Here is a 27,171-nt window from a genome sequence, read left to right on the forward strand (position 1 = left end):
GAGCAATTTTAATCTTAGATGTGAATTTATCGTATGATGTGGGTAAATTTTCATGTTCCCAAATTTTAGTGTACAAATCCTACCTTGAGTTGCGTTACTGTTTGTTTGATCTGTTGTGTGACCTGGTCAGGCGAAAGGGACTGGTGCGGTCTTAGTTACAAAATGGCCGAAGTAAATGATGCATTCCTGTGAACCGCGTCTTGTTTCGCTTGTTGCCTGGAGGCTTAGATCGGGAGGTAGTCTGTCCTAAATTGCGAACCAGGCTCACGAATGAATTCCAAATAGAGGGTTATTGTAATTTATCAGAAAATTTTTCCCGTAAGTTTGTTGCAAATCAAGCAAAGCAAGCACCCATGGTTCGAAGCTGAGTAGCGACGTGGGTAAGCTCTGTAGAATTCATTACAATGTGATCATGAGTTCATTAATCTTTAGCACCATCGTCCCTTGCTGTGATCTGTGGAGGCTTCGCTTCTAATATGAATTGTTTTGTTTCAGAAAAATACAGTTCTGCTCTTAATTTGAAAGATGTTTTATTTTATTTGTGACAAGTAGTAATGACTAACAAATAAAACACAAAGTAAAGTGTAAACAGTTCTCGAACTAATGATCATAAGATCGTGCAACTGTCATTGGGACACTAAGTTGCCTATATTTTCTTTTACTATTTGCATTCTAAGAGAGGTAGCTGTACTGTGGAGAAGTGACGCAAGAAGGAGACACGTGAAAGTAGCTTTTTAACTTTTTAAAATTGACGAGCCTGAGAACAACAAACTTACAAGGGCCAGTTCCGACCATGAGCTTGGAAGTATTTTTTTTCAATTTTTACTACTTACTCTCTTCCTCACAGAAACTTTCATGTCTTCTCTGGAGAAATATCAGATGTCTGTTAACTATAACTCTCAAGTATTTAAACAGCGTTGCTTTGTAATGTTTTATTTTGTTTTTTGATACTGTACCCAATAGCTATCAACAAGGAAATGTGGCCAGCTGTCGTTGTTTTCCTTACTTTAATTAACATACCATTATGTGCAGGTGAGTCGTAGCATGTATCACTAGTGAGCATGGTACCCTTTGATATTATGATCAAACAAAAAATAGACTTGTCTTGATGAATGCAAAATTCTTTCTTTCTCTCTACTGTACCATTTATGCATCTCCTTGGTAAATAAATTTCATTCTTAAATTCCTTCATTCAGGTGGGGGAAACTTAGGTTAGACTTCTTAAAAGGACCTCATCCATGTTGCACCCTCCCCCCCCCCCCCGTTCCCCCCCTTCCTACCCCCTGCATTTAGAAGACCATGAAAACAGCAGGTGGATAGGTTTGGGACATAAACCCAGTCTTTAACCCCCATGATTGACCAAGATAGAATTTCTCCTTACAACATCAAACAGACAAGTTACTGGAATACAGAAAAATATAAATTAGGGGAAAATTAGCTGATCCGAAACCAAATTCTCACAAAGACATCATAATAATTGTGAGGAAAACAATTAGGAGAATTACTAAATGAGATCTTGGGAGTGAAAGGGTTTATCATTTCCCTGAGCCACAAGATATCAATTTATGCAGAGAAATTGGTTTTGTGTATTCAGTGTACTTTATAATAATCAGTAAAGGAAATATATGGAAGATAATTATTTTAAATACAGGTACTCTGGGGTTGTGAAAATACTGGAATAGTGAAGTGCCTTCTCATGCTTACCAGTACTCCCAGGTCACCAGATCTGCTACAAGTCATTTCAAAGGCTATTCTTTGAAAAAAACATAATTATTTCTAGAATTAAGTTATTTAAAATTTTTTCAAGAAAGTAACTTTGTCAATATTTATTAATACAGACGCTGTGCCCAACTTCTTGAAGGAACCTACTTCCCAATCAGTCCTCAAAGGGAGCGCAGTCAATTTTGAATGCCAAATAAATGTTGCACAACCCATTTACAACTGGCTGAAAGATGGCAGTAACATAAGTAAAGGCAACATCTCCCCTTCTGGCTTAGCAACATTGAAGATTGATAACCTAGAGTTTTCTGATTCTGGGAATTATTCCTGTGTAGCTACTGATAAACAGTCAGGAGAGACAGTAACAAAATCAGCGACTTTAACTGTGCAAGGTATAGCACATTTTTGTTATGAAATCTTCAGCTCTTAACCCTTTAACTCTGATGAGTGACCAAGACAGAATTTCTCCTCAGAATATCAAAACAATATCAACCAGATAAGTGATGAGAATAAAGAAAAATATCAATTTGGGGATAATTAGTTGATCTAAGACTAAATTCTCTGAAATAACATAATAAGAATTGTATGGTCGACAGTAAGGAGAATGACAAATTTGATCTGGGAGTTAAAGAGTTTATATCTAGATTATACTTCTCCCTTCCAGCTTTTATACATTTCTTTGCTACTTGCAAAGGAGAAGATTGTGTTCTATCAAGATAACACTTTCTTCCTGATAGTTTTGTCTATTTTCATTACTTGTTTGCTGGAGATTGTCCTGATTTTGCAAGTAGAAGATGCATTTTAATCACCTCTGGCAGTTAAATGGTCAATTAGGAGAATTAGATTTAGTTTAATTATTACTTCTGTTTTGGTCTTTTGACACCAATAATCATAAAGTTCTTTAAACCTTGTCTAAAAATTGTGACCAACTAATTCTTGATTACTGTTCTAGGTGTCCCAGCAGTAAGTATTTCTAAAACACCTTCATCATCAGCAACGTATGTTGGGCAATCTGCCTTGTTTCACTGTGAAGTTGTTGGATATCCAAAACCTGTTTTAAATTGGAAAAATAGCAGCGATGCCATCATTTCTAGTGGTGGACGATTTGAGGTTTTCAGCAATGGATCATTGAGGATAAATAATTTAGTCAAGAGTGATGATGGTAGCTTGTTCAGCTGTAAAGCTCACAACTCGTTTGGCTCAACATCTGCAAGTACAACCCTGATTGTAAATGGTATGTAATTTTACATAATTATGCAAACTGAAACACATGATGATCTTTCTACTTTCAGGGTAAAAAATTACATTCTATATCTCTGAAAAATAAAAAAAAATTTCTGTGTTGATATATCAGTCAAATGATATCCAAATGGTTCTGCTTCTCCCTGGTAATGTCTTTTTTAAATAATTATATATCTTTTGGAAAACAAAAAGTTTGAAATTCCCTCCGTAAGTAATTAGTCAGATGTCTGCAATTCCTTTTAATTGCTGATGTTCTAACATTTTGACCAATAATTGGCCAGAAAATCTTTCACTCTAAAGCAATAAAGGTTGGACTGCTAAATACCTTCTGTGATATTTTCTAACTGTTTTGTTTAAGCATCTCTTTAGCTCATTGCTTGAATATTTTTGGACTTAATTCACTTTTTAAGACCTGCCCATCCCTCCATCATTTACAACAAGACCAGGCAACAAAACTGCTAGTGAAGGAGACAGAGTCACATTTTACTGTAGTGCTAATGGTATTCCTCCTCCAAGTATCACATGGAGCAAATTATATGAGAACATTACAGCTGATCGGAGGCAAGAACCCTCTCCTGGTGCCTTAAGGATTGTCAATCTTCAGCATGTGGATGATGGTGTCTATGTCTGTACAGCAAAGAATTCTGAAGGGAATGTCTCAGCCTTGGCATTTCTACGTATCCGAGGTAATTATTTAATGCATGCATATGAGAGATTACATTGAAAATTATTCTTCATGTTCTAACTGCAACATTTCATTCACTTAACTCATCACCCATACTTTTCTTCTTCTAAGGTTATCCTCGTATAACAAGGACACCTTCAAACAAAGTGGTTGAAGAACACTCACCTGTCCAATTTACCTGTTTAATTGAGGGAAACCCAACCCCTCATGTGGAATGGACCACACCCAATGGCTCCATATTTACTCTGCAGTCTCTGCACTTGGGCACCATAAAAGTCTTTTCAAACAATTCTCTTAGTATCTCCATGGTAACAGAATCTGATGGTGGAACATATACTTGCAAGGCTGTGAATGATGTTGGAGAAAGGTCTGCCTCTGCAACCTTAAAAGTTTTGAGTGAGTTAAGCAAGTTATTTAATACTTTTATATAATTATAATTAATTTTTGTAAGGTTGGAGTTAAAAAGAAATCAATCGTTATCAGTTGTAATGAGGTTACTGAAAGGTCAATCAGTTGCAGTTATCATATGATATTTGATTAGATTCTTGTGTAGCCTGTGCAGTCCCCTTCCCCTTCCCCTTCCCCTTCCCAACTTTTTAGAGGGGAGAGGCAGCTGTACCCTTTCTTGTTTTCAGGCTATGAGTCCTTTTCAATCTAAATAGTGTAGCTAAGAGCCTGCAGGACAACCCCCTAGGGCTAGTGCACCCCCTAGGCAGTCCAGGACCTGCAAAACTCCAGCTGTTAGTACATCCCCCAGGGGGAGGTGTAGCAATACACCTGGTATTTTTGTGTTTTAGAAACTGGGGTAAAGTTAAGCAACAATGAACCATGAGGTGTAGGCTCACTAGACTCATTTGTCACATTTTGTTATATGTGTCAGCTCCTCCAAGATTTCTTGTGCCCATGGCGAACAGGACACAGAATATTAACACTCAACTTGTGGTGGAATGTGGAGCTTATGCCAGGCCCACTCCTGAGTATCAGTGGATATTTAATGACACAATTATCACAGCAAATCGCCGCCTGAATTTGAGTTCTTTGTCTCTTGGTGATCAAGGGTTCTACACTTGTGTTGCAAACAACTCATTTGGATCAGTTTCTGGTAAATTCTACCTAGCAATTCAAGGTAAATCATTCAGTGTTAGATTATTTTTTATGTTAATAAGTAAAGAAAATTTTCATAACACACTACTTTGTATAAACTTCTTATCTTATTCCTTGAGTCTGCTTGTAATGTTTTTCATCTTGAGGAATTAATGTGTCATGATTGTTGTTTTTCTCTTTATTGTAATTGTATATTAGAAGGTATTGTTTATTTAACAAATAGATTCCAAGTTGCTGTGTGTCTGTTCAGTAATAGATCACAGATGACGTCAAAATGTGGTAAGAACAAAAAAGTGGCACATGTGGTGCAGCCGAGTGTGTCACTGATGTTCTTACCACATTTGGACGTCCTCTCTGATCTATTACTGAATAGATGCACGGCAACTTGGAATATATTTGTTTCATATAATAAAGAATTAAAAAAGGTTTTAATGATGACGTCATCTATACGTCTGTCCTCCGATAGATCATAAGTGAGAACCAATCAAAATGCATGCATTACAGAGCTTATTATGATAAGAATACATGAAAGTCATATATTTGTACTGCGGAAAATACATTTTTTTAAGCAAATGAAGATCATCGCAGTATATACTCAACTTAAGCAGTTGAGAAATAAGGCCTGAAAAAAATTCAGGCCTGAATGGGAATCGAACCCATGACCTCTGCGAAATACCGGTGCAGCGCTCTAACCAACTGAGCTATCAAGCCAACTGGGAGCTAGTCAATTGTGAGTTTGTTATATACCCGTAGATGGAGAAGGTGTGATAAGAATACATGAAAGTCATATATTTGTACTGCGGAAAATACATTTTTTTAAGCAAATGAAGATCATCGCAGTATATACTCAACTTAAGCAGTTGAGAAATAAGGCCTGAAAAAAATTCAGGCCTGAACGGGAATCGAACCCATGACCTCTGCGAAATACCGGTGCAGCGCTCTAACCAACTGAGCTATCAAGCCAACTGGGAGCTAGTCAATTGTGAGTTCGTTATATACCCGTAGATGGAGAAGGTGTGATAAGAATACATGAAAGTCATATATTTGTACTGCGGAAAATACATTTTTTTAAGCAAATGAAGATCATCGCAGTATATACTCAACTTAAGCAGTTGAGAAATAAGGCCTGAAAAAAATTCAGGCCTGAACGGGAATCGAACCCATGACCTCTGCGAAATACCGGTGCAGCGCTCTAACCAACTGAGCTATCAAGCCAACTGGGAGCTAGTCAATTGTGAGTTCGTTATATACCCGTAGATGGAGAAGGTGTGATAAGAATACATGAAAGTCATATATTTGTACTGCGGAAAATACATTTTTTTAAGCAAATGAAGATCATCGCAGTATATACTCAACTTAAGCAGTTGAGAAATAAGGCCTGAAAAAATTTTAGGCTAGCTCCCAGTTGGCTTGATAGCTCAGTTGGTTAGAGCGCTGCACCGGTATTTCGCAGAGGTCATGGGTTCGATTCCTGTTCAGGCCTGAATTTTTTTCAGGCCTTATTTCTCAACTGCTTAAGTTGAGTATATACTGCGATAATCTTCATTTGCTTAAAAAAAAGAGCTTATTATATAAATCATATTATATCTATGTTAAACCATACAATTTCTAGTTTTAGTTTTTCTCGCAGTAAGTTGTTTTGCCGATTAGTCATTATTTTATATGTATTTGTACTGCTGTGAAGGCTGTAAGTTAGATAACTCATTGGGTTAATTACGTTACCTTCGTAAAATAAAGAATATTGTATTGTATGTGTATTTCAGGTGTTTGAAATACATTTTATTTCATGTTGAGTTTCCTATTGAGGAAATTAAATTTTAAGACACCAATTTTTTTAAGGAGGGTCAATTCTGCAACTCATTTCATCTGTTCTTCATCTGCAGTGCCACCAAACTTTGTAATGTCTCCAGTAAATCAAACCATTCCTAAAGGAAAAACAGCCATATTTTCGTGCCAGGCTACAGGAATTCCTGTTCCTTCCATCAAATGGTACAAGTCACAAAACCTTATCACCAATGATGTGCACTTCACTGTTTTATCAAATGGAACACTTGTGGTCAAAAGTGTATCTGAACAAGACAGTGGTTGGTTCACCTGCCATGCAACAAATGACGCAGGAACAAGTGAAAAAAGAGTATACTTTTTAGTGGCTGGTATTAAAAAACTGCATTTAGTGGTTACATTATTGTTTAAATAGCTGATAGTGTTTTTAAATGCAATGAGAGTCAACTAATGAACTGTAAGGTTGGAGTCATTGTACATTTCCCTGTAAATTAGTTAACTCTTCACTCTCAAGATTTCATTTGTAATTCTCATTACTGTCTGCCATATAATTCTTATGATGTAAATATAGAGAATTTGGTATCAGATCACCTGATAATCCCCTAATTGATATTTATCTTTATTATCATCACTTGTCTGCTTGATATTGTATCGGAATTGTAAGGAGAAATTATTTCTTCGTCAGTTATGGAAGTTAAAAGGTTGACAAAATTTGGCATGTATTTCAAGATAGCTTGGCAGCAGGCCTCCCTAATAGCGCTGCAGGGTGCATATTTCTCTGCCTGCAAGAAGATTTGAGACAAGGTGGAGAGAGTTTTGCTGGGGGTCTGGCACTTTAATCCTTTAACTCCCAAGATCTCATTAGTGATTCTCCTTACTGTCTGCTAAACGGTTCTCATTATGTTAGTTTGGAGAATTTGGTATCAGATCAATTAGTAATCCCTTAATTGACATTTTTCTTCATTCTCATCACTTGTCTGTACGATATTGTATAGATATAGTAAGGAGAAATTCTGTCTTGGTCACTCACAGGAGTTGAAGGGTTCAGTGCTAGACTCCTTGCTCCCCACTGGATCGCCTTGCTCAAGGCTTCATACTTTCGTGTTGGCAAATAATCATTGGTGTCAATAGATAGAGAGAACACAATAATGTATATTTTTAAGTGATGTTTCATGTAACCACATTTTGTTCCCCAACTTATCACCCCTATTTCAGTCTAAAAATCTAAAACCAGCCCTGCTATTGTTCTAAATGGCAGACAAGAGAAAGCAAAGATAGATCTGTGATTCTCTCTCCTTCATGTCACAGACTCTCCTGTGTTCACCATCGTTCCGAGTAATGTCACGGTCGATGAACGGAGCAGTGCAACTATGTCATGCCGCGCCCGTGGCCCTGATGAGCCTGTTGTTACCTGGATGCTTGAGAAAACCGGTGGAACCATAACAAATATTGTTCCCAGTGCCACTGTACAGATTCGTTCCAATGGAGATCTAACATATTCCAGCGTCACATTGCAGAATGGAGGCCTGCACATTTGCAAAGCTTGCAACACTGCTGGGTGTGCGAGTGCCAAGGCCTACTTAGATGTCTTATGTAAGTCAACTCAAGTAGTTTATTTGTAGAAAGATATTGATATTTTTACCCGCGGGAACTTCACCTTTGGGTTATGCGGTCCTGTGCTCAACTCCCCCACTTGTGGGGAAGGGGAATTCTGGGTAATAGGCTCATGGGGATGTGCTGCTAGATGAGGTCGCATTTTCATCACTGGATTGACTATAATGGGCTTGCATTTTCTATGGAATTACTAGAATGGGGTCGTTCATTTTCGGGATTTTAAAGGTAAGAAAATTCTGTTAAGTTGGGATTTAGAAATTGGAAGATTCGCGGTTAAAAAGTTGTTAATGTGTCCCCAAAAATGACCAAGACGGGGATCTGTAATTGGCCAAAGAATCGACTATACTGGGGTAGGGGTTTTAAGAGGCCAGCGGCCCTTCCCAGCAAAAAATTGACCCAAGTACCCCCTCTCCCGGGGGAGGAGGGGGGGGTTCTCGCTGGTGAACTAGGTCATGTAGTAGTTACTCCAGGCCCGGACTGAAGTGACTTTGTGGTTTGGTTTAGGACAAGACGTGTTCCTCTTCATTAGAAGTACAAGTAGGTGCAACCTTCACCGGTTTTCCATTTTATTTTTCTTACAAATCTAGTTGCCCCACGATTCATTGTCCCACCCAACACAGTGTATGCTCTTAAAGGCCAAACTGCTATTTTGGAATGCAAGCCGGAATCCAATCCCCCAGCGACCATAACCTGGCTTCGGAATGGCGAAAGCCTTGCTGGGACTGGAAACCAGTACCGTGTTAATAATGTAGAGCCAGAGGATGAAGGGTCATACACTTGCAAGGCGAGGAACAGCAGAGGCTCAACACAGCAAGTAGTTGACATGAAGATCGGAGGTAAACTAGGTTTCGATACTTATTGTTCACTCGAATATTTGGGAATGAAAAGGCCAAAAGGGAATTATTTACACTGATTGCAACTCGATTAAGGCATTCTGAGTCCTCATCACTGAAATATACTCATCAGGCCCTAGTGATTCTAAGAGCAGATAGCGCTATACAACGGATAAATTTCTATCTAGCGGACAAGTGGTAATCAAAAGTACTGCGCTATCCCGGATAGAGATTTATCCAATGAATAGTGATAACATGCACGTAATCTGTGACTGCCGTAAAACTTGCATGTAGATCTCAGTGATTACAACGGCCGTGAGAATAAAGGAAATCAGACGTGTGACAAGGAGCCAACAGCGGTTCAAAATGGAACTAGCAAGCAATGTTGGGAAACGCAGCAAAGTGTCGCATCTGATTGGTTGAGAAAGTGGCGTAATGGTTTCTTTACACCAATCCAATCACATGAGCAATTCTGCCGCGGATTGCTGTTGAGTTTCCTTTGAAAATTGCTTAAGAGCGCTTTCAGATCGAGGTTCGTAAAACTAAACCGGGAAAAATGACTTTGGCCAATCATACCTAGGAAAAAAGTCACTTTGAGCCGATGACAAATCGATGTGAATGTAACAAAGCAGACTTCTGCTCGAGAAGAGCATGCACTCATGACCATGTCGTGGTTGATTCTAGTTTTGCTCCTGATTGGTTAAATAGGGGCTGGCGCGAGTTTTCTTGACCAACCACAGAACGTCAAGTAAATCCAATGGTGTCCAAAGAGATTACTTTCGATGCTCATTGAAATTGCCTTAAAATTCACAGCCAAAGCCGAGATTATAGACTTCCAAAAGACTCCATCACAGAACAGCAAAACGATCATGAAGTGTGAAGTGGAAGGAAGCCCTCGTCCTCAGGTGACCTGGTACCTACAGGGTTCTAAGTTACCAGATTTGCAAAAGTTCCCGGATTACACCGTCAATGTTAATGAAGAGTTGATCGCTCCTGATGTATCTCTTGTCAATAACTCCTTTTTGTGTAACTGCACTAATCCTCTGGATACAGTGGCGAGGTTTGCAAGAGGTAAGCTTTCACGAACTTTTCAACATATTTAGAATTAATGAATAGCACTCTCTCGGGAAAGTTTCATTTTAGAATTTATGTGGATCAGTGCAGACCTAGGCGCGATTTTCACCATTTTCTCGAGTCCAGTCTCTGATCCTCCCAAGAATGAACTTCATGGAGTGAGCGCAGGCTCGTGCTCCGAACAGCGGCTGTTCGAGCTTGGTGCAGACCGGAAGTTCCTGAAACGACGGGAATATGATGATTTAGACGGAGCCCTTATTTGCATGTGCTTTTCGTTTCAGTCCCCAGACCTCCTTTTCAACCTTCAGTCACAAGTATCATGGAGACATCCTTAGAAATGACTTGGACCCAGTCTGACCCTTTGGATCTCGTTCTTCAGTATATGGTGCAGATGAAGACTGTAGTAGGAGACTGGGAACAAGTAAACGACACGATAAAAGGAAGTTCGGTTCGTGTGAACAACTTACAAGCGTTTACAGTTTACAGTTTTAGAGTGAAGGCAAAGAATGGACTGGGCAGTAGTCAATACAGCCAGTCATCGCAAAATGTGACAACTCTGGAGGGAGGTATGAGAAGGAGTTTACCTGACATAATTTGTCCCTCATTAAACACTGAGAAATAAGGGATCGAAAACGCGAGAATTCGACACCAAGAAATCTCTCTAAAAAACCTTCTTAACCCTTTAACTCCCATGAGTGATCAAGACAGAATTCCTCCTTACAATATCAATACGATATCAAGCAGACAAGTGATGAGAATAAAGAAAAATATTAATTAGGGGATTATTAGTTGAACAAATACCAAATTCTCCAAACTAGCATCACAAGAAGTATATGGCAGACAGTAAGGAGAATTTCTAATGAGATCTTGGGAGTTAAAGGGTTAAGGGTAACACTAGATATAATTTGCATTGATTTCCACTTCAGGGACCAAGCGTTTGAACTTTCGTTGTTTATAACCGTTGTTATATGTATGCTCTTGATTTGGGGGAGAAGAGGGCTGTTTTGATATAGCACCGTTGGATTGAAGTCTTTCCCAGTCCCTTCGGTTTCCTTTCTTGGCAGCTTCAGGACCTTCTCTTTCTCTTCAAACAACTTTACCGATTTCAATCATCCATGACTGGGATAAATTAGTGATAATACAAACTTTTTTGCCGCAAAATACGAAACGGAGAAATAGCTGAAGGATTTTTACAAAGCCAAAATCTCCATGTGCAGTTATAAAAGGTCAATAGGTCAGAGACTTGTGCGGAAAATGGTCATTCTGACTTGAAAAAAATTACTTTCGTTTTGCTTTCAGCCCCATCAACCCCGAAGGATTTGAAAATGTCTGTCGAAAACGCGACTGTTGTTTATGTTTCGTGGGTAAAACCTGAAAATTTAAATGGATATCTTAGCACCATTTTGTACAGAATCAACTACGGACCTCAGAATGGAAACAGTTCTCAGGATGTTTTCGTCCAACACAATATTGTAAGGAGCCCACAAAATTTCACGTTGCGAGAGCTGGCTGCCGATACCGTTTACATGGTCAGGGTATACGCTGGAAGAAGAAGGAAAGATGGAATTGAAAGGTGGAGTAGAGCTGTATCAAAACAAATAACAACCATGCAGCTTGGTAAGAACTTTAGTTTTACAGTAAATGGTTACAATTATAAAGAAAGAATTCCCAATAGATATTTTTATATCTAATACATATAATTTTCCGAATTACGAGAAGTGCTAACTCTTAGGAGCATTTTTTATATTTGAATTCTGGGTCTCCTTAATAACAAGAGACTCTTTTGATAACAAGATGTTTTCTGTTCCGTTTTCAGTTCCCCTTACACCCCCTGTGGATTTAATTGTACAGTCAAATGGAGCTTATCAGCTTATGGTTAAATGGAAGGTACAAGAGAGAATTATTTTAGCTTCTGGTTACACAGTGTTTTGTAGCTTGCAACACTATCTCGTGCCATCACTTGCAATGTTAGTCATATTGCTCCTGGCTGCTGATCAATTGATCGGCTTTGACCTTAGTTATGGTGCTTTTTCACACTTTTAAACTTAGAATTTACTATGAATGCGTGAGTAACTTTTTGTTAAGCATGAATGCAGTATCCTTGATAGAATTAGAGAAACGTAGAGTCAGAAATTGTACATTATTTTGCAATTGTCTCCTAAGTAAACCTATACCTTTTTCTCACATGTTTTTTTTGTTTATTTCCAGCTTCCTTCATATTCAATATCTGGTTACCGTATATGGTATAAAGAGTTAGAGGGTGCAGTGTTTGATGGGAAAGTAGTTATTCCCCGGATGTCGGACACTGTTTACCTTATAACAGGTCTGGTACCAGACACCAAATATGAAGTGAAGGCCCGGATGTACAGTAACGCAGGGAATGGTCCTTTCTCGGAACTATTCGTCGTCAAGACTGATACTGGTGAGTTAAAGACACCTTTCATCGTGCGATAGTTTAGGTGACGATTTTTTTTTTCAGATTTCGTCATTGTTATTAGCATTATCACTGTTGTTATCATTATCATTATCATTATCATTACTACTATTATTTATGTTATTTTTATTCAGATAAGTTTGCTGTGACGTCAGGGCAAAGTGATGGGACCCAGTCCTCTGGATTAAAAGTCGCAGTCGTCTGTCTCGTGCTCGGTGTTCTTCTTTTGCTCATCATCATCGCTTTTGTTTGTCTCAAGCGAAGACAAACCAAGCGCTCTCGTAAGTAACACCACTCAGGAAGTTCTTCTTAATTTTAAAAACCCACGTGTTATTTGTCCCAAGTCTGTAATCGTCGCAGTCAAATCTTCTTGGTAGCCTGGAGACCAGTGTTGTGGACGAGTGAAGACTAATGCTAAGTTCCCAGCGTCCAACTTGACTTGTGCATACTGTTTATATGTAAATATGTATCTACAAGAGCCTGCATAGTTTCCACTGAATGATTGATGGTGATCTTTTCTTTCCAGGGCAAAGTTTTCACATCAGTAATCGTGAAGACCCTTCTCTTAGGTACATTGTCCAGTAAGTGTCGAGAGTTTACTAACGGTTTGTTTTTCTATATATTTCCCATCCCAAAATATTTAATTTATTTGAAAGTTTTTCCCTCTTTTCTTTCAGTATTTCATTTCTTTCTTTTTTTCTGTATTTCTGCTTTTCTTTCCTTTTTTCTGTATTTCTGCTTTTCTTTCCTTTTTTTCTTTCCTTCCTTCTTTCTTTCTTTCTTTCTTTCTTTCTTTTTTTTTCAGTAGCGGGGGGGGGGGGGAAGAGGGGGGGCAATCTAACAGCAGAATCTTAGTAGCATTCGTTGGCAGGCCAGGTTGTTTTATTGTCACATGTACCTGGACCTTCGTCGGCCACGCCCTTCCTCACATTCTTTGGGTTTTCTTCTTAGCAATCGGAGGACGGGGAGCACCTCACAAGTGTCCTCAAGTGGCGATAGTGAGGGAAGTGTGGAAGGTCAGTACAACTTTGCGCCTGCAGATGACGAAATCGACGTTGGAATGTTCGTAGGTGATAGAAATTCTACGAGTTTTAGTCAAGATCTTGAATTGCGATACCTCGATTCAGCGACTTCGACCTCGTACTCAGAGAGAAACGTGGATGACGTTGTACGCCTCGAGGAATACAAGCCGAGGCGTAGTCCCATTGTCTCTCGTGGAAACTCGGTATATGACGAGGTAATACCAAGTGACAGTAAAGGAAAAGACGATAGATACCTTAAACCGAATAATACGACGAAAAGTGAAGGCCTTGTCGATTCTGCCGGTGTAGATAATAGTGCCTTCTCACTCTCTGACTTTGTTGAAAATGAAGCTCCTCCTAACTGGAGACCTGTACCTCCGCCTATCGGTAGAAACCAGTCGCCGGTTTATGCGCAGGTGATAAAAGGCCGAAAGACTAATTCGGAAAATTCCGTTCAGGGCCCAGACGAGTCGGCTAAGAATGAGCCTATGGTGAGTAGTCCTAACGACCAGGCTACCTTTACAAAGGACTCTGCTGAAAGTCTTGAAAACAGACCTGTGAATAACAAGTCTGATTCGGAGGTTTTATCTGATGACGATGATGAACTGGATAGGCCTCCGCCACCTCCTCGCCCGAGCCAATTGGACGATGAGTGGGTGCGACCTCTTCCTCCTGAGATTATGGCGCTCCCTGGGAGAAGGAATCGTTTTGCATCCTGGGCGTGCGAGGACGCTGATGGTGCAAAAAAGACTAATCCGGAAAATTCCGTTCAGGGCCCAGACGAGTCGGCTAAGAATGAGCCCATGGTGAGTAGTCCTAACGACCAGGCTACCTTTACAAAGGACTCTGCTGAAAGTCTTGAAAACAGACCTGTGAATAACAAGTCTGATTCGGAGGTTTTATCTGATGACGATGATGAACTGGATAGGCTTCTTCCACCTCCTCGCCCGAGCCAAGTGGACGATGAGTGGGTGCCACCTCTTCCTCCTGAGATTATGGCGCTCCCTGGGAGAAGGAATCATTTTGCATCCTGGGCGTGCGAGGACGCTGATGGTGCAAAAAAGACTAATCCGGAAAATTCCGTTCAGGGCCCAGACGAGTCGGCTAAGAATGAGCCCACGGTGAGTAGTCCTAACGACCAGGCTACCTTTACAAAGGACTCCGCTGAAAGTCTTGAAAACAGACCTGTGAATAACAAGCCTGATTTGGAGGTTACATCTGATGACGATGATGAACTGGATAGGCTTCCGCCACCTCCTCGCCCGAGCCAAGTGGATGAGTGGGTGCGACCTCTTCCTCCTGAGATTATGGCGCTCCCTGGGAGAAGGAATCGTTTTGCATCCTGGGCGTGCGAGGATGCTGATGGTGCAACTGATTTTGACGATTTGACGAAAATATGAATACCAACTTATGATCAAAAACAAATCACAAATATGAGATTTTTTCCTTGGAAAGCATTCGATTTTATTTCGAATTCATCGCGCAAACTAAGTGGGCGGCTGTGTGAGAAAAAAAATGGTCAGACGTTCGGACACTTGTCGCGTCATTTGAATGTTTTTCTTTTTTACCTCTTGACCTTTAACTATCAAAATAGTGCACATAAAACAGAAAATACTTTTTACTTTGTAAAAGTTTTTTTTACCCTTCCTCAAAAAATTCACGAGGTAACCATAAGAGTTTATCTTTCGTGGTTAGAAGTGTTTCGTTGGTCATTTTCTCATAGCAAGTTACCTGAATGTTCCGTGTTGTGAAACATAGAAAACAAACAAACAAACAAACAAACAAAAACACTAACGTAAGCTCGCTAGGAAGCATGGTGTTCTGGACGTAAGTGTTGTCTTCAAAAAATCCGCCTCGGAAATTCCAAGAAGGCCATGCTTAATATTCAGCGCTATCCGGAATGCGTGTATAGTTATTTTGTTCCCAAATTTTCAAAGTTTATTTTTGTCAGTAACATTTTTTTTATTCGGTGTCACTTTTTTTTACTGTCATTGTGCATGTACACATATCGAAACGTAACGTCTGGTCGACATTCTGTTAGAATTAGTGGCATTTCATTTGTGACAAATTTTATGGAGGTAAGGTACAAAAAATCAAATGTTGAATGCTACAAAAGGTTAACTACTCTTGGATGGCTGACGCAGCCTTATATTCCAATTAACCCTTTAACCTCTAAGGGGACTGGTATCTAATTTCTCGTTTAAAGAACCATCCTGAATAAAACATTAAGGTCATGAGAATAAGGGAAATGATCAATAACTAAAGAAGCTCTTGATTGTTCAACAAATTCTCCTTTTCAGTAACTAAAGAGATGTACAGAGATAGTATGGAGAATATGCATACTGATGTTAGGGTGTAAAGGGTTTACAGATAGATTCCATATTGCCGTGCGTCTGTTTAGTAACAGATCACAGATGACGTTAACCCTGTAACTCCCACGAGTGACTAAGACAGAATTTCTCCTCACAGTATCCATACAATATCAAGCAGACAAGTGATGAGAATAAAGAGAAATATCAATTGGGGATTATAAGTTGATCCAATAACAAATTCTCAGAACCAAAATCATAGGAGTTGTATGGAAGTTATTTAGGAGAATTACAAGAGAGATCTTGGGAGTGAAAGGGTTAAAATGTGGTAAGAACATGGCAACGTAAAGGAGGAGCAGTCGAGTATGTCACTGATGTTATGATGTTAGTATGCCACATTTTGGCGTCTTTGTGATCTATTGCTGAACACACCCACGGCAACATGGAGCCTATTTGGGTTATCTGATAAAAAAGCAAAATTTTGTTTATGGTGAAGTGATCTATGTTTCTGTCTCCAATAGATCATTATTTAGAACCAGTTAAGAACCTTGTAGGATTCAGCTTATCATATAAAATAATATAGTTTACATAACAATAAATTCAATTTAAATTCAATCAGAAAAAAATTGATATTTTGACTTAAGTTAATAATTTAAATCAAGCGTTCGTCGAACAATTGGGGAGAGGTGTGTTTCCCTTGTTGTAATCAGGAAGACTGTAATTTATTTTAGCTCACTTAATTTTACAATTGAAGTAAAGTCAAAGTATATGCTTTGAAGTCCATCTCAGTTGAATTCATAATGGTGGGAAATGCTATGATTTTGCAACACTTTTCGATTCTATGTCGTAGAGTTAATACCAAAGTCTGAAGTGCAGATCAAAGTGAACACGAAGTAAACACGTGCAAACGTCCTAAAGCGCGGGAAAATGAGAGTCCAAGTCATTATTGCTTTCAGATTTGCATCTTGACTGGTTGAGCGGACGGCGCGAGTTTTCTTATCCGCCATTGAGGAAGATAGGAAAAGGAAAACCAGTACAATTTAGGAATTTCCAAGAATACTGTGCTTTTGTTCTTGTTAATAGCGGAACAAAGACGAAGATTCATAGGATGCTTTTTTCGTTTATCTCTCTGTATATGGGATTTCCCTATTCGTCTTTCATTTCAACTTTCTTGAGCAAAGTTGATGTTTCCCATTTCGAAATTCTCCGCTTTCGTTTCTTTCGTTGTATCTCTCCTACTGGACAGATAGCTGTTGAAGTCTTGAGAGTCTTTTCGCGCCAGCGGACATAGCACACGTTTCATTCCTTTGCAAAACCTCTTGTCTCGAATAGCGTAGATCACTGGGTTCACACAACCATTTAGGAGCGTAATGGTGAGCACTGCGTTCAGAATACTGCTCGAGAATTCCCAAGATCCTTTGGAAATCATCTTGGCCATCGACAATACTGTGTATGGAAGCCAGGAAACGACAAAGGCTCCAAGAACAATTAGCAGCGTCTTCATAGCCTTGGTTTCCATGGCTCTTTGGCCAATCGTGTTGGAGCCTGGCGTATTCACTGAGTTCTTTTTAATCTCTCTCACGTGGTACCTAGCCACAAAGAAGATTCTACAGTAACAGTATATCATGCAGATCACTGGAGCACCAAATGGCAACAATGCCAGACCGAGAGTATACACCCTATTCGCCAGACCCTTTGCGCCCCAGTTTGGACGGCAGGTGGAGGTCTTGGGCTGATAAACAACCTCGCCCCAACCGAACTGCGGTGCAAATGCCCAGAAAATGGAATGGACCCAACCCAAAAGAAGCAGCACGACTGAGCGGATCGTGGTTAGAATAGTCTGGTACCTAGAAGGTAAAATGATCGCAATCAAGTTATGGCAATGCTTTAACCCTTCAACCCCCAAGATTTATTAGTATCTTATTTCTCCCTGAAAATCACCCCTGAATGCTTAAGGTTACGAGAATAAGGGAAGTGGTCACGAATTAAAGAAGCCCTTGGTTGTTACACACTTTCTCTATGTCAGCACCTCAGGAGATGAACAGAAAACAGAGTGAAGAATATGCCTACTGATGTTAGGGCGTAGAGGGATAATATGTATTCTAAAAAGTGACTCTTTTTACTGAAAGCCCATAGTTAGTAAAAGTTTAGCATTCACAGGCACAGACACAAGTTAATTCACCAAAATGTAAACATTTCACTCGCGTGTTAATTTAATTACAAACGGCAACCAACCAGAAGGTTTCTAGTTACAGCTTTTCAAGGCTATAAACTTACGAAAAAATATGTAGAGAGAAGTGTGCCGCAAAAACACTAAATATATTACCCTGTAATCACAAGTTGATCTGTGATATCGTTTTCTTTTGTCTTGCAAATTTAAGGGAGGGTTTCAGAGTATAATTAATTTGATACAACTAGTCTTTCAGAGAAACACCTGATTTCTTACTAAACATTGTCGTCAGAGACCATATTTTATTTGGAATTCTGTATGCATCAACCATTTCCACCACGCTTCTCTCGTGTCACGACAAACGTTCTTTTAAAAATAGTCTTAAAAGTATCGTAATTAATATTCTTGCCGTTCACTACATCAGTTAGCGAACAGTGTTCAGTTGCTGTAGGAAATAAATCAGGACAATCAACAATATTACTTGATCACGAATAGAACCGCAAAAAAGTAACTTCCTGTTGCAGCACATACGTATACCTATCAGGTACCTATTTCTCAGCGGAGATGTGATGTTCATTTTGTGGTTTGTCTGTCTTGCCATCACCTTAAAAAAAGACACCAACCGAAAAATATTTTCCAAAACCTAAAAAAAACTGTTTCCACTTCAGTTCATAACTGCCTTCGAGTGATAATTTCAAGGCTTTTAAGCTTATGTTTCCTTTTTTTGTTAACTCTTCAGTGCGAGCCTCGTTCTTTGGTTGTGGTGGTTGTTTCATCTCCCCGTTGATCTTCTGGGTTTACGATACTTTTTCTTAAACGAAATACACTGAAGCTCCTTTTCACGTCCACAGTATCCTTAAAACATTTTGTTCTAAGCAACTCCCTAAAAGCAAATCGAAACTCTCTCTTTCGTACTGTATAAATAACAGGGTTGACCAGCGAGTTGGTAAACGACAGCAACATGCTAGCCTGACGAAAGAATGTTTTTGTATCGCTCGAAAAATGCCTGCTCAAAACGTTCCATGTTATGGTCCTGACAGCAACTGGCAAAACGCAACAAAGAAATATTGCGACGAAAATGATCGATGTTACTTTGAGGGCTTTCTTCTCCCCTTGAAATTTGGTCCTGGCTTCTATCGTAACTTGTTCCAACGAAATTTTTTCCTCATGCCGTTTGGCTTCTTTGTAAACAAGTCTGTGGAGTAAAATCGTCGTGAAAATGATAGATGCTACCAGAATGTAAAAACACTTTGCTGATTGTGTGAAAGTGTAAAAGAGAAGTGCTGAGGTAATCCACGGCACAGCACACGCTACCAATAGACGACCTTTGGTGATGAAGCGGTAATAACAAAAAGTGTATTTCATGGCGAGGTAACGCTCTCCGCTGATTAAGAACAAATGTACCACCGAAGTCCAGAATGTAAGGAAATAGGAAATGCTAAAAGCCAAATTAATGTCACAAATTCCGCCAAAAGTTTTTTCTTTCACAAGGTAAATAGTCACGATTATGTAAAAGGGTTGGGTGATGAGACCAGAAATAAGATCTGTCAGCGCCATACCTGCCAACAAGATGTTAGGGAGAGTTTGTAGTCGTTTCTTGGTTTTCACGGCCACCATTACTATGGCGTTCAACAGAACGGTGAAAGGACTGGCCACTAAATTGATAACAACTGCTGCGATAATGAAGCTTCTGTAAGAACAAGGTACAGATAGCTGTACAGATGACTTAAAGAAAATGTGTTTGCATTCAATTGCATTTTCAATCCTCGGAGAGTTCGAATGATTCATTTTCTGCTGTTGTACAGTTAATCAGATGAGGGCTTCTTTGAACTCGTAGTTTCGTGCTGAAAACACCTTCTATTTGCAGGCTATATGAATGATTTTATTTGACAACCGCAAAACAATCGATTTTAGGGCCAACTCTAGTCCACTTGAAGTAATACAATAAGTCAATGAGCCTCTCAGCTTTCTTTCAATTTCCTTCCGGTACAACCATTGTTAAATTCGCTCATCATAAGACACTGACCAATGGAAATTAACAAGCAGATGTAAGATAGCTGTCAAAGAAAACGTCTTTCCCTGTTGATCTAAACACGAAAGAAGCCCAAAGCAGACATGGCCAATTTACGTTATCAACTCAGTTGATAATACTACATTACCCTGACTGACAATTACTCTTTTACACAGACAACTTTTCATTAACTGTTTCCGGCATACTGAATGTAATAATGCGTCATACGAATTTGCCCATTAAGAGAACTTGAGGTCTAATATGACGCAAACATTATGATGTGAATTTCTACCAGATGAAATTTGATAAGTCAAATTTACTCTAAATTTTACCATCAGGAAAACTAATTTTCCTTGCCGCAGAATTTGTCTATGGCAATTCGTTTTAAACACCGTGTTTTAAAATACGCCGATTTTATATTCAAGTTTTCGAAGGGCTTTAAAACTGATTATATCGTTTTGAAAGGTTGGAGTGCTCTTGAAACAGAATTTGATTTGGCTAGCCGGCTTAGGAATATACAAGTTAGTCAAGCGGACCTATACGCAAGGCAAACACGAAAACATATTCACGCGTGAGAGGGAGCGCGAAAAGGAACGCGACTCTCGCCCTTCACGTTCGCCTCGCGCTTGCGTCCGCTTGCCTTTAAACGAAAAAACATGATGCCTGTTCAGTAGGGTGGGAAAACCCCATCTGTTTTTAGGAACCATTTTGATGGAGCATAGTTCTCTTTTGAGATATTGCTTTAAATTATGTGAATTTGAAAACAATTGCAACTCTGTATGTAGCTGCCTGATTGTGTTTCCTAAACATTGCATTGTGGAAAAAGGAGAACAGATTCCATCTGGCGGATTATGAAATAATTAGACTCATACTGATATACCCTGGTGATCAGCCTAGAAACCAGGCCAATAAATGAATGTAAATACGTTCTATGCAGTGGTTGGAAATGTTGTTAACGGGACGTGGTTTTTCATCAATTCTGCAGATTCATTTTGTCGCAGATGTTTTCATTAGCCTACCTCTTATATAACGAGGGAAAAATCTCTCAAAACTCAATATCATTAGATGTAATCGAAGGTAAACTCTGCGGTATCGAATTAAATTAAGTTAGAAGTTTTTAGTTTCTCCTGCTCTGTAAATCATCAAAACAGTTGCTTTTGTCTCAAGGGATCGCTAATTGTATCTTTTTTTAATGTTCATTACGACATGTAAATTAACGATCTTCAGAAAGAAAGCTTTGAAAATTCAAGCGATTTTAATTATTCAAAGAAGTCTACATCTCTTAATTTGGTAGGACTGACAAATTCATTTCCGTTTTTAATGAAAAGGTTGTCAATTTTAGGCTTACGTTCGTCATTTTCATATATCTCTTAAAAAAAACCCTTGATATTGAATCTAATATGGAACTGTAAAATTTCATTTAAAATTTTTTTGCGAGTTTATTTATTTAGTCTTTCCTAGTCTTTTCTTTAGTTACTTTTCTAGTCTTGCTATTAACTTTTTTAATTGTTTTTTGTAGACCATTTTCAACTATGGCTTAATCAAACATACACCATCTTTGTTATCAAAGCCTTTTTCCGCCTTGCAAATGTTTTTTTCGTGTCTAAATCCCATACACTAGTATCCAGATTGATTCAGTCGTAATCTGGTGAAGATCCATAAAATTTTGCTTTTAAAATATCGCTTATGAAAAACCCTGTGCAGAGCAGAATAATTTACAAAGATTCTTCATTCATAATTACATGTTAGCTTTTTTTGGTCCGCATCTTGAATTAACGATAGTTTACTGATCAAATCTCAAGGTGTACCAGTGGCACAAAGGTCCAGGAAATGAACTCTTCTTTCTTGTTCGTATTTTAACTCAATGGCGCCTTCTAATCTGATGCGGAGGTTAAAATGAGCTGCTTTGACTTACTGAATACTCGTTTTCCTGCTTTTGGAATTCATCAACATGTAATTTTATTCAAACATAATTTGGATATTGTCGGCCGCTCTTTGCCAGTATCAACAACTATACATAACACTTGGTGAATGGGTTTTGTAAATAAAACCGAGATGCTCAGGAACTTGAACTAAGTTAATATAAACAAGACGCCATTGCTTAGTCAAGTGCTAACCGTGTTGTAAACCATTGTTGAAATTTTGATTGCGAGTTTTGAATAGAGAGTACGGGAGAGGTCGAGGTTAATTAAGGGTTTTTTTTCCCGGTTTTGTATATATCTTTGCAGTTGTTTCTTACCTTAAAGGATCGGTTATGGCGAGATAGCGATCCACGCTGACCAAAGACAACGTAACCAAAGAGGCGTTGATACTCACTGAAATGAAAGTTGCATGCCATTTGCACCAAGTGAGGGAAATATACCAATTCTGGGCGAGCGATGCCATGATGTAAAATGGGATGTAAATCGCCCCGACAAGGAAATCTGCGGACGCCAAACTACTGATGAAATAATACGTGGGCTTGTGGAGTTTGTGATCGAAGATCACAATTCCTATAACGAAGACGTTCCCAAACACACTGCCGATGCAAATAATGACCAGCACAACGACTTGTACGTAAACTTCAATGTCGTTCCTCATCATTGGAGATGGTGATGGAGTTGCATTCAGCTGGCCTATATGAGTCACGTTCATCCTTTTTCTGTCCACAGGGGTGCGTGCTCTTTTGTTAAACTGGCGACTGTGAACAACTAAGATCCGTCAAACCAGAGGATCACTGAAATAGGGCTGACGGCTGAATAAGCAGTTCAGTGACGCCAGCCTTCTGTAAAAAAGGAAAATTGGCGTTAATGTTTCCAATTAGCATAAGACAAGATATTTCACTCCCCATAGAGGTGTAAATAAATTACAAACACAGGATAGAAACTGTTTACTTGGGGAAAGAGTGCAAAGAAAAAGTGCCCCCCATAATGGACACACAAGTGTGGTACTGTTCTTCTCGTTCAGGAAAAGGTCACCTTTGTTTGAACAGGATCGACATTGACTCATCATTAGAACACAACTGCCACGCGATTAAAAAAATTGTTGATAAAAGAGAGTGCATAAGTTTTGAATTCATTATCAAGTCTCAAATTAAAGCTCTTTCATTGTGTCTTCAACGGTAAAGTTTCGTTAAATCTAAATGGTTGGGATTTTCTTGTTTGTGGTTTCAAATTGGAATGCAAGGTTGTCAAAAGGGAGCCAATGAAATTGTTGTGATAAATAAATAAATAAACCGTATGGACAAACTCAGCCAATGAATAAGAATTAAAGTCATGTATTAAACATATTTTTACTAATCAGAGAAACAAGATGATTGATGAAGAAAAAATTGGTTTTAAAAAATAATGTGAGGCAATGGACCGGAAGACCCGATGAATGAATCGTTTTGCAAACCGCACAAGAGAAGGAAAATATTCCACGACATGTTCCTCGACATTTTGCTTTGGTAATGAAATTTGGTGATTGACGCTGTCTGTGAAAGCGACATCCAAAGAAAATTAGTGGTAGACGTCATTACAAGGTGCTTTATGACATGCAATGGGATACAAAATTTATCTTTATTTCATACCGGTAACTTTTGTTAACGATCACTGACGATAAAATTCGCATCTCCCAACGGTCATGCAATGTCCAGTTTATTAGACAGTTATCGATAAAATATGCCAGCTAAACACACCATTTAAAGTAGACCAAATACATTCATCCTTTGTAAAGGGTACGTTTCCGAAAAGTTATTTCCTGCACATTCAGACAAAGCACATTCCCTTTAGAGAAAAAAATTTTCTGTCAAAAATAACGAATTTATTTTGGGTGATATTTGTAAAATCAAAAAGCTCTCCCTAAAAACACAGTCACTTATTCCCATGGTGACATTGATATCTCCTCATGTGGAGATAAATATGATATTCTCACCACACAAAATGACGATATCATATTCTGAAGACTGGTAGAGTAATCCTGGTTATTTCCCCGATACAATTCTTTCGCATGCGAAATTTTCATGGTACATTTTCGATATAGGATCATTACTTTATTCCCTCTTATTTAAGTACCTGATCGATTGAATGTGCTTGTTGATCACGTGAGATTGCAACTCAACCCCGAAAATACTGATTATTGACTTTGCAGTAAAAAACACCGATGAATACCGTTTTTCTCATGAAATTTTACATTTTCACGCTTGTCTTTATACTAAATTATTAAGGGTACCTTATCGTGCGAATTGCTAAGTGACGATTAGTTTGCCCTCACGTAATGTATGCCTTGGTAACTTAAATGATAACTTACACTGCTAAGCTTTATCATTTGCGTGTCATTTTCCCCCAATAGATTGTATGTACTGTCACATTTTTAATCATAATACGCAGGATATCATTTCACGTTTGTAAAGTCAAAATTTTGTCGATTGGATAAAAACAGGAACTAGAAATTTTTCCGTGTGAATCAAATGTTTTCACGACAAAAAAAGGAAACAGTGTGTTTCAACTCCACTCAATGGAGTAATTACAGGTGAAATATGAGGTCGCTTAGGCAGTTAGTACCTATGCAGTTTTTTTAATTTCGTGCGCTTGCAACTTTTTGTTTGGTTATTAAAATCGAGACTGAACAGAAATAGTATTTGCTCCAGATGTCCCGTATGGAATTACTTCCTTTCGCCTGACATGATGTAGACTGATTAATGCTACAGCATTCAAACGTGGACTTTAAAGGATCGATTTCTGATCGACTGTACTTTTTCAAGCCGTGTAGCCACGTCGCTTTTTAGGAAAGGCAAAAAAATTCCTTGGTTGGTACCGTGGCAACTTCAAAACATTAGTTTCCCGCTGTCGTAAAGAAACCGGATCGAAAATCACGTTAAATTATTCTTTCTTACAAAAGGAGAAAACAGAAACATAAAGAATGGCAACTTTTATTCGGAAACTGCATTTCTGTTGATTTTTAAAAGTTGGAAATATGACAAATTTTTATTTAACATTTCAACTGACTTTCCTCTTTGAGTGGCATTCGCTGTCGGCTGGTGACTTCAGCAGGTTTATTAAAATAAAGGTTTCCGACTATTTCTGAAGAACCTTTTCACAGCGAAAGCAGTTTTCCTGAATTTTTTTCATATCTTTTCCTATGCTTTGGTTTTTGTCAGCAGGCCTCTCTAATTTTACCTAAAGAGCTTGTTCACCAAAATGTTCATCAAATAAAAAAGAAAAGGAAACGACCTCACACTCTTTAAAATAAAAATTTCAATAAACGGTTGACTCTGAGTTCCCGAAATCAATGTAGTAACTGATAAACATGACTACGTCTCTCCGCTTGCCTTCACTTTTCTTGCCCTGTTGCAATTTTTTTGATGTATCGGCCTGCTATAGAGTAGGCTAAAGATCTGTAACTGGAAGAATAGCTCTCTGTCACCTCAAAGTGTAATTTCGTCATTTTAAACAAATTTTCTGAAATATTTCAGCACATTTTAATGAGATGGGTTACCTACCTTTCTTTAACATCTTTCAGCCCCTCAAAAAAACTGGTGTCAGATCTCACCCCTTGCGTTTTCAGCGCATTATTGAGGAAAAACTGAAAGTGACCGAGTTACCGAATACTGGCGCTTGTAGTTAATAACTGAGAAATATTTGCTTAAGCAAAGCACCTGTATTTTGTTAGACCCATAATTCATTTATTCCTTGCGCGATATATTACAATAGACGAAGTAAGTGAAAACCAACTTCTGAGTGGTTAATACTGCCCGAAATTTGTCGCTTTATTGATTGGCGAATTGGAAACAGATAATACAAACAGGAAAATTACGGTAACACTTAAACATCAGGCGAGATATGGAATGACTATAGGGAATAAAAAGTAGATTTTGAACTGGTTAGCTTACTGATGCATAAGTTTTTTCCGAAATAAAATTTGATATTTTGTTCAGCGAGATAAATAGTGCAAATTACCCCTTCTAACAACAAAGATACAACACGTTTGTATACTCTCTTTAATGGTTTGAGTGAGGTCTCAATACTTATGAACCATCAACATCTGTTACTTTCTCATTGTGTTGTCGGTAATTTTTTAATTTTAAAGAGCTTTTTTAATTTATGATTGGACCCCGACTATTTATCAATCTTTTTCGGTGCAATATCAAGGGGTTTTTATTGTAATTGTGTATAATTCCTTTTTCTCCATTTCATGCTTTCCAGCTCAAGTTCTTCCGAGCCGCTTGAGGATCTGTTGATCTTTTGTGATTGGAAAAAAAAACCGACTTCGACAGTTTAAACTCGAGGACTTAAGCGACTGTGTATTAATAAGATTCGAAAACATCCGGTACTGTATCCAAGAATCAGAAGTGATTTCAATCTAAAATATGAAAACGTTTTCTTTCAAATGAAATCCAGTTTCTAACGCCATAGTGTCTTCTCGGTCAGATATTTTTCCTCGGTGTATTCGACTCGTTAAATAGACCTGTTTTCAGAAGAATTTTAAAAATATATTATTACGTGACTTAAGAGTTGTCAAAAACGTTCTCCTCTAAGAGAACGATTCAAAGATTGTTATGAAAATTGGACCCTAAAATTTTTCACGTGAGGGCAAGTTACCTAGAGTTTTGTCAATATTCAGTCTTATTGGAGATGTAATCACTGAAATAGACAGATCATATCATGAATATCCTCTTAACTTTTGGATCACCACCACTTCCGTTCATTTGCTTCGTTTATTGCCAAAATACATTTTGACTGATAAAAAAGATACCGCGATATTAAAGCTTTGCGACAAAAGGCGCCCAGTAAACTTTTCCTTTTTAAACACCAATTATTTGATGGACTGATTCATTTTTAAGTTTGTTTCTTTGAAATGGCATCGAAAAAAGTCAAAACATTTCCTCAACAATTGTAACCTTTCTTTGTGACATTGAAGGGTAACATTGAAATATTACAACCTCGTCGAAACAGCCTTAATTTATGCTTTAATTGCCTGTCTCGTAGCAAAAAATAACTTTGTTGTCCCCCGTTTCTACCGCTGAATTGCCGTCAACATGTCAAGATTCATCTTTTGTAGATCTCTAAAAAAGACCCCCTGTACTTCAAGTTCAGAGCCACCTTAAATTTTCGAAAGGGTGAGATAGCTCTGAACCTGTAGTACAGAATAGGAGAAAATTGAAAAAAGACGACTATTTACCTGCTGAACCCAATTTAATTACAAAAAACAGG

The 27,171-nt window shown here is 38.5% G+C and overlaps 2 protein-coding genes across 3 annotated transcripts; one reads left to right on the top strand and one right to left on the bottom strand.

Moving 5' to 3' along the window:
* The first annotated feature begins 141 nt into the window (after window positions 1-141).
* Window positions 142-16,601, top strand: LOC113675369 (cell adhesion molecule Dscam1). 2 transcript variants are annotated; one of them, XM_089209255.1, is made up of 19 exons: window positions 154-380; window positions 496-577; window positions 964-1,032; window positions 1,839-2,111; window positions 2,672-2,953; window positions 3,372-3,647; window positions 3,758-4,042; window positions 4,527-4,772; window positions 6,634-6,903; window positions 7,841-8,125; window positions 8,734-8,982; window positions 9,793-10,050; window positions 10,335-10,619; window positions 11,353-11,670; window positions 11,870-11,940; window positions 12,262-12,475; window positions 12,622-12,768; window positions 13,014-13,068; window positions 13,439-16,601. In XM_089209255.1, exons 3-19 carry the CDS (start codon window positions 978-980, stop codon window positions 14,907-14,909), a joined length of 5,040 nt encoding a protein of 1,679 aa, XP_089065381.1. In that variant the 5' UTR covers window positions 154-380; window positions 496-577; window positions 964-977; the 3' UTR covers window positions 14,910-16,601. The 2 variants fall into 2 exon arrangements, with proteins under 2 accessions (XP_089065380.1, XP_089065381.1); XM_089209254.1 differs by lacking the exon at window positions 496-577 and having other exon boundaries at window positions 142-380.
* Window positions 15,447-25,584, bottom strand: LOC113675359 (trace amine-associated receptor 9). Its single transcript, XM_027191927.2, has 3 exons — window positions 25,461-25,584; window positions 22,239-22,763; window positions 15,447-17,665 (listed from the first exon to the last, which is right to left on the bottom strand). The coding sequence occupies exons 2-3, from the start codon at window positions 22,631-22,633 to the stop codon at window positions 16,981-16,983; spliced, it is 1,080 nt and encodes a 359-aa protein (XP_027047728.2). The 5' UTR covers window positions 22,634-22,763; window positions 25,461-25,584; the 3' UTR covers window positions 15,447-16,980.
* Between the last annotated feature and the right edge of the window lie 1,587 nt (window positions 25,585-27,171).

This window comes from Pocillopora damicornis, chromosome 6 (genome assembly GCF_964200805.1).
Source record: "Pocillopora damicornis chromosome 6, jaPocDami1.2, whole genome shotgun sequence".
NCBI classification, from domain to species: domain Eukaryota; kingdom Metazoa; phylum Cnidaria; class Anthozoa; order Scleractinia; family Pocilloporidae; genus Pocillopora; species Pocillopora damicornis.

Excerpts from the sequence above, each read along its gene's own strand:
- LOC113675359 (XM_027191927.2), bottom strand. The coding sequence starts at position 22,633 with ATGAACGTGACTCATATAGGCCAGCTGAATGCAACTCCATCACCATCT. Across the intron at positions 17,666-22,238 it reads GCCATAACCGATCCTTTAAG|GTACCAGACTATTCTAACCA; the intron begins GTAAGAAACAAC and ends TTTACCTTCTAG.
- LOC113675369 (XM_089209254.1), top strand. The coding sequence starts at position 978 with ATGTGGCCAGCTGTCGTTGTTTTCCTTACTTTAATTAACATACCATTA. Across the intron at positions 11,671-11,869 it reads AATAACAACCATGCAGCTTG|TTCCCCTTACACCCCCTGTG; the intron begins GTAAGAACTTTA and ends TTCCGTTTTCAG. Across the intron at positions 12,476-12,621 it reads CGTCGTCAAGACTGATACTG|ATAAGTTTGCTGTGACGTCA; the intron begins GTGAGTTAAAGA and ends ATTTTTATTCAG.